Source organism: Rosa rugosa, chromosome 5 (genome assembly GCF_958449725.1).
Source record: "Rosa rugosa chromosome 5, drRosRugo1.1, whole genome shotgun sequence".
NCBI classification, from domain to species: Eukaryota; Viridiplantae; Streptophyta; class Magnoliopsida; order Rosales; family Rosaceae; genus Rosa; species Rosa rugosa.
The window spans coordinates 25,455,348-25,466,852 of NC_084824.1; the positions used below are offsets into that span (position 1 = coordinate 25,455,348).

General features: G+C 41.2%; 2 protein-coding genes across 3 annotated transcripts; both read left to right on the forward strand.

The window, feature by feature from the left end:
• The first annotated feature begins 1,178 nt into the window (after positions 1-1,178).
• LOC133712867 (protein NRT1/ PTR FAMILY 5.10-like) lies at positions 1,179-4,096 on the forward strand. Of its 2 annotated transcripts, XM_062138984.1 has the most exons (5): positions 1,179-1,370; positions 1,449-1,666; positions 1,997-2,541; positions 3,217-3,419; positions 3,606-4,096. In XM_062138984.1, exons 1-5 carry the CDS (start codon positions 1,226-1,228, stop codon positions 4,031-4,033), a joined length of 1,539 nt encoding a protein of 512 aa, XP_061994968.1. In that variant the 5' UTR covers positions 1,179-1,225; the 3' UTR covers positions 4,034-4,096. The 2 variants fall into 2 exon arrangements, with proteins under 2 accessions (XP_061994968.1, XP_061994967.1); XM_062138983.1 differs by having other exon boundaries at positions 3,217-4,096.
• Positions 4,097-8,430: 4,334 nt separating this feature from the next.
• On the forward strand, positions 8,431-9,012 carry LOC133711431 (putative fasciclin-like arabinogalactan protein 20). Its single transcript, XM_062137559.1, has one exon. It carries the CDS (start codon positions 8,431-8,433, stop codon positions 9,010-9,012), a length of 582 nt encoding a protein of 193 aa, XP_061993543.1.
• Positions 9,013-11,505: the final 2,493 nt, after the last annotated feature.

Here is an 11,505-nt window from a genome sequence, read left to right on the forward strand (position 1 = left end):
GGTGAGGGCGGCTTGTCAGGGTTTGCTTCTGGGAGTTCAGCAGGAAGCATAGTGGCTGATGGTGGTGCTAGGATTTTGCTGCTGGCTGTGTTTGAGTTGATGGCGGATAAAGGCTTGGTTTCCAAGCCGAGGTGGCGACGCTTGAGTCTGGATGGTCAATGCTGGGGCTCGGTGCCTATGTTGGTGGCAAGCTTTGCCGTCTGGTTGCCATAGGCGACGACATGGTGGAGTATGTAGAGCTAGGGTCTCTGCTAATATTGGGCTTAGGGTTTTCTCCACAAGATTTTGGGCTTAGGGTTTCTGGGCCTCAGGCTTTGTCCAAGTGTTGGGCCTTTTCTATTTTGGGTTTTGTCTACATTTTACTTGAACTCCGGGATACCCCATATGCATAAGGTTGTCCTAGGTTTTTCTACGAATAAGTAGTTAGTGCGGACTTTGATCCATAACTCTAACATTGTCTTGGTTACTTTGGTTACTGGAGCTTCATCCGAGGGTAGCTACATTTAAGTTCTTTAGGGTAGCCTTCCATGGTGGCCTGGCTGACGACGACGGCGGCGGAGGCTGTGATGTGTCAGCAATGGCGGTGCCTGCTAGGGCTTCTCAAAGTTGGGGCTATTAGGCTCCAAAGTGGATATTGGACATCATGTAGGCTTGGTTGTTTCAGGCTCACAGGATTCTTAGGTTTTTATTTTTCATTTTAGCTTTGGGTCTCCGTCCTTTCTTACGAAAGGATGATGGGCCTTTTTATTTTTATTTTTTTTTAAATGAGGAGATCGACAAGGAAAATAGACATCTTGTTGTCCTTTAATCATCTTCGAATGTCTAGTTTTCCTTGTTCTTGGCTTAATCCTAAAAGGTGGGTGTGTTAGAGGTGTGCTGTGTAGTGTACTCTATTTAAGGGTGTGCTATGAAGTGTATTTTATTTAGGAGTGTGCTTAGTATAATGTATGTGCTGTGAAGTGTGTTGTTATTATACAGCATGCTGATCTCATAATGTGATCACATTTATGACTCAATACACACACACATATATATTGACCTTTTTTATCACTAAAAATGCTAGGGATGTTAATATTTTAAAAGTTAATATGTTGCATGAGACAAAAGAAAAATAAGCAAAGAAAGAAAAAAAAAAAAAACAAACAAACGGAGCAAAAAGATATTTCTTCATCTTACTAAATTTTTAATTTTCTGACCACATTTCTTGGAGCTCAATCAGTCAAAAATGGCCAACTCCTACTACGAGTCTCCGGCCACCCAAACTCCACTACTACTCGACGACGACGTGGTGGAGGCCGCCGTTGACTACCAAGGACACCCGGTCCTCAGGTCCACCACAGGCGGTTGGCGTTCCGCCTCATTCATAATAGGTAAACGCCGCAGTGAATCACATTCACTACTTCAAGCCTCTGTGCATAAAGTAATTACCGAAGATGAATTTGTTTCAGGTGTGGAGATTGCGGAGAGGGTCGCCTACTATGGTATTGCCTCCAACCTTATCTCCTATCTGACAGGGCCTCTGGGTCAGTCAACGGCCACGGCGGCTCAAAATATCAACGTTTGGGACGGAACGGCGTCGTTGCTCACTTTGTTGGGAGCGTTCTTGGCCGATTCTTACCTCGGACGCTACCGCACCATCGTTGTTGCTTCTCTCCTCTACATTTTGGTTTGTCTCACTCTCCTGCCTTACAATTTTTTGTGAGTATATATTAACTGTGAGTAAGGTAACATAGAATTCATTAGCTCTATAATTGATCCAATGTGTTTAGGGAGTTACCCTTTTGACCTGGTGTAAGGTAAAGTCTGGCTCTTAATCACATTATATGAAAACTCTTTATAGTTTGATATAATTTTACTTTTCCTTGGGATATATGGAATTTTCTATGGAGTGATTATGTATTCTGTAGGAATGATTTTGATATATGTTTTAATGTTGTTTCCTTTGTATTTGCTGCTATGTTTAAAATGCTATCATTCTTGATCTAAATTGGAACAGGGACTTGGCTTGTTGACCCTCTCGGCCTTGCTTCCTTTTCTAAGTGCTTCTGACTGTGAAACAACCAATCAGTCCACATCATGTTCTTCTCGGCTTCAAGAATTGTTATTCTTCTTCTCTATATATCTAGTAGCTGTGGGGCAAGGTGGACACAAGCCTTGCGTTCAGGCTTTTGGAGCTGATCAGTTTGATGGACAAGATCCAGAGGAATGCAAAGCCAAAAGCTCATTCTTCAATTGGTGGTATTTTGGTATATGTGCAGGTCCCTTGTGTACATTTTCCTTATTAGCCTACATACAGGACAACCTGAGCTGGGGTCTTGGTTTTGGAATTCCTTGTATTGTGATGGTCCTCGCATTGTCTATTTTCCTTCTTGGAACTAGAACTTACCGGTATAGCGTCAAAGGGGATGAGGAAAGTCCGTTTGTGAGAATTGGTAAGGTGTTTGTTGTATCATTAAGGAATTGGCGAACTTGTTCTTCAGCAATAGCTTCTGAAGAGGAATCTCGAGGAATTCTGCCTCACCAAAGTTCTGAACAATTCAAGTAAGAGATTTATTCGATCAAAAACAATAATGTTGAGAGTTGATTGAAGAGAACTGGATAAACTAAGCAACAAGATTCAGTCAGAAGTTTAATGTATACAAAGCTGTTAATACCCCATATACCATGCCTGAATCGTGGCAGATTATAAAATATTAATAATAAATGAAGATTCTAATATGGCTGGATAAATCTTTCAATTTTACATTAGCTATAGAGCTAGAATGAGTTGGATAAAGGTTAATTGAGTTATACAGAGTCAAATTATATCAGATTCCCCCTTTTTCTTAAATATGTATGAGACCATTTGGAATTTTAGAAGTGATAAATTTCCTCATCAAAGTATCATATCTGTGTGCAGTCATTATATACCTGGTGGGTTCAGCCCGTACTATTACTCACTATTGCATTGGCTACTATATGTATTCTTGGACGTACACTGTTACAGTGTCACTGACAGAATATATGGTAAATATATTGCAGTCCGCGACACAACCTTGCTGTGATTCTCTATAAAGCAAGACCTAGTATTTGCTGAACTTATTTGCTCAACCTAGTATTTCATATTGCAACTGTTTATACCAGAAAACTTAACTAATTAGATTCTTATATGCTTGACCAAAATTCTTCTGAATTTCAAGCTCCTTTTAAATTGTTTGAATCCTCTAAATCTGGCAGGTTCCTCAACAAAGCCTTGCTTGCTCCAGATGATTTGAAGGGAAATGGGAAGGTGTGTACCGTCGTCGAGGTTGAAGAAGCAAAAAGCATTCTTCGGCTATTTCCAATATGGGCTACATGCTTGGCATATGCTATTGTGTTTGCACAGTTTTCGACCTTCTTCACCAAGCAAGGTGCTACCATGAACAGAACAATCGTGCCAGGTTTTGACATACCACCAGCTTCCCTTCAGACTTTTATCAGCCTAGCAACTATCATCTTCATTCCCATTTATGACCGCATTTTTGTACCAATGACTAGAGCTTATACTAGGAAACCCTCTGGCATCACAATGCTACAGAGAATTGGAACAGGGATGTGTTTATGTGCTATTTCCATGGTTGTTGCAGCTCTGGTTGAGATGACAAGGCTGCAAACTGCGAAAGATTATGGTCTGGTTGATAATCCAAGTGCTACAGTTCCAATGAGTATTTGGTGGTTGGCTCCTCAGTACTTGTTGATGGGATTAGCCGATGTTTTCACAATGGTTGGTTTGCAAGAGTTTTTCTATGACCAGGTGCCAACTGAGTTAAGGAGTGTAGGACTTGCCCTCTACCTCAGTATATTTGGTGTTGGAAGCTTTTTCAGCAGCTTTCTTATCTCGGCTATTGAGAAAGCTACCAGTGGGATGGGTCAAGATAGCTGGTTTTCAAATAATTTGAACCGTGCACATCTTGATTACTTCTATTGGCTACTTGCTGGACTCAGTGTGGTAGAATTGGCTATCTTTGTGTATTTTGCAAAATCTTACATTTATAATAGGAGAGGTACAATATGAAAACCTTGTTCTTGCAGTTATTGTAATTATAAAGTGAAATGTAATATAAATCTAGTGGTCTCACCATCCAGCCTGATTGTTGCAAATATGAAAACTGAAAGATGTAATCATATAATCCATTAAACATGTCCAGAAGTGGAATGATAAATGTATGATGGCAAAGGGTTAGTGTAAGAGTTCATTAAATATGATTCATTACATCTGCAGTTGAACTAACGAAGCTACTACAGAACCGGCTGTCAACATTACTTGTCGTCCGGATGAAGGATGTCGTCGTGGTCCTTGTGGGAAGGTGTTGGTTAGATATTGACTATGACTGACAGTATACTGGATTCCATGGCAGGTTAACTGGCAGTGCAGTTCCCGGCCGCTTTGTCTCATTTAGGTTGTTGACACGTTCTAGCTCCTTACAATTGTCATAGCAACTTGTCATACAACCTTCCACTTGATCTGCTTCTATGCAAAAAAAGAATAACCATATATGAGAGTTTAGTAATAACCATCGGTGTGCATCGATCCTAGAAATCATTTCTCCAGTTCAATACAAACTACATATGTAAGTCCACCTTTGAACAATAAGCAATGAATCTTGAATCAACCATTTAATTCTTTTAGCCTGAAAAGTTCCCAACAAGATCTGTTTCAGCATGTAAATATTTTTCGAAAGTATATTGCACGAATTTTTTTTTTTTTAATCAATCCAATAATGATTGTCATTAAATCTGAAGCCAGAATGACCACCACATATCCCTCTGCTGCCAATGGCTAGACAGGCAAGAGGTTGTGGGGGTACGACGGTAATATATAGTGATAGACCACTCATTATACAACCAGTGCTCATAGATCTCTAAAAGAAATAGGAAATTATTACAAAGAAAAACTAACTACATAGTGGCCCAAATGACTCTAGAGAAAGCCAGTCCTAGGCCCAACAGGAAAGGCCCAGTTACAGCTCCATCTTCACACCCTTGCACCACGCCACTCAACCCCCTATGCTGGACACCACGGCCATGACGCCCTGCACCTTCTGCCAATCCGACTTGCCTTGCAGCCTGAGTCGCCATGATATGCCGCGCAACAGCCACCCATGTATGCCGCCACCAAGGGGACAAAACAACGGCCCTGGAAAGCAGAAGGTACGGACCCTTGCATTCAAGTTGCCATCTGACTTTGTCATGATGCTCTTGTTGCCCCCGTCGTCTGGAAACAGAACCAGATCTCGTCAACTCCGCCAGCAGTGCTACAACAACGCTTCAACCAGAACAGAGCCAACACCACCACCGTGCAACCATGAAGCCAGCTATCTCAAGAAACCAGGGCTTAGAACTTCCTCCCGTCTGGCAGCAGCACCGGCACGAAACCGGCTCCTGTCGGATGAGGACGTTTGGAAACCAGCATGGGTGTTTTTGCGGCAAGAGATCGTACACTGATTGTTGTTTCTTAAAGAATTTGATGGAAACTTGAATATTGCACGATTACTTTCTCATATGTTGTAATTAGTGTTCTGTTAGAGGTAAGGATTAAAATATCGGTTAAAAATATATATCAAAATTTTGAAAAAGGGAGATATCGGAAATATCGGAGATATATCAGAGATATTCTTGAAAAGAAACTTATTTTTGAAAGATTCAATTTATTGGATTTACATATAAATTTAATGAGACTCTAAATAATTGAAAAGATGTCTGTCGGTTTACAAAAGTAGAATAATCAGACCAAAACATATGACCTATAGAGAAAGAATTGTAGTGATTAACATGATAGCCATAAATCTTTTTGGAGCTGTCGATTGTTTCCCTTCTAAGAATCCAACTGGATGACTGGTCATGTACTTCTCCATTTTGATTGTATCTGACAGGACCCGCTCCGAAATTTTACTTTGAAATCCGAGGTGGCCCTGCGGGGCCCACTTGTAAAGAAGGTTTTACCTAAAGTTCGGCAAAACCTCCCCTAAAAGTAGGCAACCCAAAACTTGTAAGAACGTATTTACACTTCTAACAATCCAACCTTATTCTCCTGGAACCACCTTACTCCCCAAACCAAACAACTCCACAACCAACAAAACAAAATCACAACTCAAGTACCAATAATCCAACAAAAGATCCTCAAATTAAATTACATCAAATTCTCATAGTTGGGTTATAAACCCTAAATACAAGAATACTACAATTTAAATAACATCCCCGAGGTGATCAGAGCAATCTAAGATAAGAAACTGAAATAACGTTTGGTAGGTTAAACAGATAACATACAATACGAGATAACTGCAGCGGGTATGGATACTATGTCTCAACTCCTACATATGCCGAACAACAACACTGCAAACTGGGCATTTGCAACCAAAGGGCCCAGGGGAAAGTATTTAAAAACTTTAGCGTGAGTGGACAAAAAATAAAATAATTTCAATAAATGAAATAAGGGAAGAATTTATACTTTCCCACATAGTTAAACTTATAAAACTGCGATGCATGCAACATTTAGAAAAACATTCTCCTCTAAATTAGGAATCTCGTGAATACAAGCCAGCCCCGCTGGTTAAAAAGGATAAAATCGGACTAGCCTCGCTAGTCAAGTAACAAAAGAGTATGGGGAAGAAGCAATCACCATACAACAAAGAGTCTCCCAGACTCGGATATGAGCCTCCCAGGCTCTATCCTCAACTTCAATCCACAAACACAAAGTAAGTAAGGAGGAGGCTCGACTGCAACTCACGTGAGGAGGAGAACTAAAATAAAGCAACCCAATATGGTGAAAGGAACATTGCGAAAACTAAAAGCCGAAATCCATAAAGCTTCCCCAAAATCTCGCAAATAAAATTACGAGTATGGTTCCCAACCGTACTCGGTAAATCTCAAGAGAAAATAAAATAAATCAATGACGTATCCCACACGTCAAAAAAATATTCTCAAATCAATACACAAATAATCGGGATTAGATTCTAAATCATAAATCGTAACAATATCCAAATCTGAAATCATAGCAAACTCATATCCAAAAATCACGCCAAGTATTAAATCATAATCCAAAACCGAAAGCCAAGATAGTGAAACCAAATTCTAATGTTATATTTCGAAACCAAGATCATATTCTCGAATGCTAAATAAAATCATTCATTTGTAAAAGTAATTGCATGCATATACTATTTAAAACAAAAGTCCACTCACAATATACGGCTAATCCTACCGCCGGTCGAAATCCTCCTCAAGTGGGGTCTCCTCACGCCCTGTACAAAATGGTAATCATAAACAAAAACTCAAGGCTCGGAATTTAGAATATAAGAACAATAACTGCAACTTAATCTCTGACCCCAAAAATCTAATTGCTTCAACTTCTCGAGTTCGACCCAAACTTCACTACTAACATTAATTCGTTAATTTAAAGGTTGTAAGGCAAAACCAAGAGAAATCCGAAGGTCAGATTCTCGTAGATCGATATCAAAACAACTCCAATCTCTACCAAAATTATATCTACCAGTCCAAAATGTTAAAAGCCACTTAACCATTCAAATTAGAAGGCCAGACCATCCCTACGCGCCCCCCACGCGCCTCCAGCAGTGGGTTACAATACCTATGCCAAATTCTTCCTCTCATTCTCCCAAACAACATTCACAACTACCATAAAGTCCAATTTGAAGCACAGAGACCGGAATTTATCTCGAAAGCAAAAAGGGGAAATTTGAAACCCTAGATCTTTAATCCTTCGATTCGGCGTCCACACTTCAAATTGGGGCAAGAGGCTTGGAAGGATTGATGTGTGTTCCAAGAGCTCCAAGATCCACTAAGTATTAACATTGGAGGTGGCTGGAAACTCGAGTTCCAACCAAAACCCAAAAACGGCAACGCTCAGCTCTTCTTCTCCTTGCTGCACCTTCCACGGTTCAAATCAAGCCATGCCACCAAACCACTGTAGAATTGAAGAGGACGATGAGAGCTTTCCAACGGTACCTATGGAGCCAAAATCGGTCGCCGGACGAAAATCGACGGCGTCGGGGGGAGAGAGAAAATCACGGGGTAGGTTTCCAAAAATGGAAACTAGCACAGTAAATTTCTTCCTTTTATAGAAAGTTACTAACTAAACACCCAAAGAAGGGCAAAATGGTCATTTCTAATTTAATTTAATTTCTTATTTTTTTTCCTATTTTTTCTCTTCATTTTCTCTCTTTTCTTCTCTCTCTCTTGCGCTCTCTCTCTGACTCTCTCTTCCTCTCTGCAAAACCCAAAACCCGATCTGAGCCATGATCTCCGCCCTCCTCCTTCTCCTCCTTTCCTCTACACCCGCCTCTCCCACTCCTTCTCCTCCTTTCTTCTTCAACCTCACTCTTCTTCTCTCTCCTGCTCACCTCTCTCCTCTCCTTCTCCTCCGCCCAAACCATCACCAACGCCGCTGAGATCCTCTCCATGTACCCCGCCATCGACCTCGCCTTTCACTCCATCACCTCCAAGTCGCCGTCGCTCACAGTCTTCGCTCCGGCCGACGCCGCCTTCTCCAACTCCGGCCACCCCAGTCTCAACCTCCTCCGCTACCACCTCCTCCCCATCGCTTTCCCTCTCCGATCACTCAAGTCCCTCCCGTTCGGTGCCAAGATCGCCACTCTGCTCGACGGCCACTCTCTCACCGTCACCACTCTGTCGTCCGACGACCGCCTCGTCTCGCTCAACAACGTCACCATCACGGCGTCCCCAATTTTTGACGACGGGTCGTTGATCATCTTCGGAACCAACAAATTCTTCGACCCGTATTTCCGGATCTCGGGTCCGATTCGGAGCTATAGCCCCAAGAATCTCTGCTGCTTGGCGCCGCGAAACCCTAACGAAGCGATGGCAGCCGAAACGGCGACGCATTACCTCGGAGATGAGGGGGTTGGAGAGGGAAACGTCGTCGTTTTGGGAGATGGCGGTTTGGTGGCGGTAGTTGAAGTGGTGGGAATGGGAGTGGGAGAGGCGGGTGTAGAGGAAAGAAGGAGAAGGAGGAGGGCATAGATCATGGCTCAGATCGGGTTTTGGGTTTTGCAGAGAGGAAGAGAGAGTCAGAGAGAGAGAGCGCAAGAGAGAGAGAAGAAAAGAGAGAAAATGAAGAGAAAAAATAGGAAAAAAAATAAGAAATTAAATTAAATTAGAAATGACCATTTTGCCCTTCTTTGGGTGTTTAAAATCAGAAAAGTAGGCCCCTATGTCGGCTCCAACTCAGCACATTACGTCATCTTTCGAGTCAAAGTCAAATTTTGGACTAGGTTGATGTAATTTGGAAGTGCAGGGACCATCGTGATTAAACAAAAAAGTCAGGGACCAAAGTGATTTTAGCCCTAAAGTTCAAGGGATTAAACTGAATTTAGTCCAATTAAAAATATTTTAATTTTTCACTAATTATTGACCTTCAATAAAATTTCTCTGTTGGGGGCAATAACAGTTTATTGGGTTTTATTGGGGGAAATAAAAGTTTATTAGAGGCAATAAAAGTCTCCGGTGACCTATAAGTGAAAATTCTTCTATACACTGCAAGTCCACATACACTAACTATGCAATCTCAGCCGTCTATATGTACGGTCCGTTATTTATCACTCAAAATCGTCAAATCTCAGCGGTGCATGTATTTTCACGCCGTGTACCGAAGACTCTCCCACCTATGAGATTTCCGACAACCTCTTGGCGATCGGATTCCAATGAACTGAGTCCGGCGACCAGTGCCCTCCCGTTGAGTCTCCTATAACATGCATTGAGATGGAACCAACAGATCTGTAGTATAATGACTCCTGACAACTTATAAGTGTTAATGATTGTACTATTTAATAATTTAAAAAATATATTATTATTTCACATTATTAATTAAATATTTAATTAATTGTGCTCATTTATGTTATTGTCAAGGCATTCAATTTTTGGACGGTGACTCAATCTCTTAATCTCTTACATGATCAAGGTTCTAAAAATCGGCCTAGGCGGCCGCCTAGGCACTAGGCGTCTCCATGCCGTTTCGCTTTTGGCCTAGTCAATCAAGCTAGGCGTCGGGCTGAAAATCAGCCGCCTAGTCGGCCTGGGCGGGTCTGGCTGGGCGCTGGGCGGTCGGGGCCTAGGCGTTTCCTCCATTTTTTTGTTTTGTTTATAACCTTTCAAACCTTAAAAGTTAAAACCAAAATCGACAAAACCCACCCTAAATCGCTGTCTGGCCGGTCGCTCCTCTCTCTCCCACTTTCCGGCACGGCCGCAAAGGTCTTCTCTTCTCAGCCTCTTTCCGATTCGCATGCTTCAGCCTCTTTCTGAGTCGCTGGAGACGCCGTATGCCTGTGACTGTCTCTGATTTTCGAGTTGGGAGAGGGAGAGGGAGAGAGTGGAGGGGGGGGGGGGAAGAGGAGGAAAGTGAAGGTGATGGAAAGGAGAGATGGGTTTCATTCTTCTCCATTTCTTGGTAGTCCGTAGTGTGTAGAGAGAGAGACAGAGAGTTTGGGGAAGAAGAAGTGGGAGAGAGAGTTTGTTTGCCGGTGGTTTGAGAGAGAGAGGAAGTGAGCAGTTTTTGGTTTGTGTGTGGGTTGGCCACGTTAACATGATAAGGTTTGGGAATTGAGAATTTGAGATAAAGAGCACGTGAAACCACTTTAGTGTTTGAATATATTACTCAATCAAATTATTAAGTGATTTTAGTATTTGAATATCATTATCCAATAAAAAATATTAAGAATTATGTGAATAATTTAATCCATTTGTATTTAGTATATAAAAAAAAATAAAAAAGTAAACAAATAAAAAAACGCCTAGGCCCCTAGGCGCTAGGCCTCGAGCTACCGCCCGACTAGCGCCTAGCGTTTTTTAGAACCTTGTACATGATCGAACACGGTAATTGAGTCTTGGTGGTATTCTCGAGTTTCAAAAGACGATGTTTCTCGGCATGAGGAATGTTAGCAACTTTCCCCTTTAACTTTTTTCTTTCTACCTTCCCTATTTATTGTGTGTCATGTGTACTCTATTACATTTAAATTTCATATATTTATTACATTGGAAAACAAACTACTTTTGTTCCATATATACCCTCAATTATATATATCATTTTAATAAATTCAATTATACCAAAAACAAATAATAAATCCAATTATATTTTAGGGGCCGAGATCTACAAAAGCATTAGATGGAAACGCGTAGGTTCATGTTCTCCTTTGTCTCTCATCAAAACCACGACTTATCTTTCATACACGGGCAGTTTCTCATCCTTTTCTATCCAACACATTGATAAGTAAAAATTAGATCTAAACAAAATACCATCATCTCCTTCCTGGTGAAAAATACAAATGAAAAATGGTAATCAAGATCTGCAAAATTTTCCCACTTTGTTTTGATCTGCAAACTCATTCACCCGATATATAAAAGGGGGGTGAAATTTGCACACCCCCTTTTACATTCCACACACCCTTTGCATTTTTTTAATATTTCTTATCAATCCACTATATTTCTCTTCCAAAACTACCATTCTCTCTCTCTCTCTCT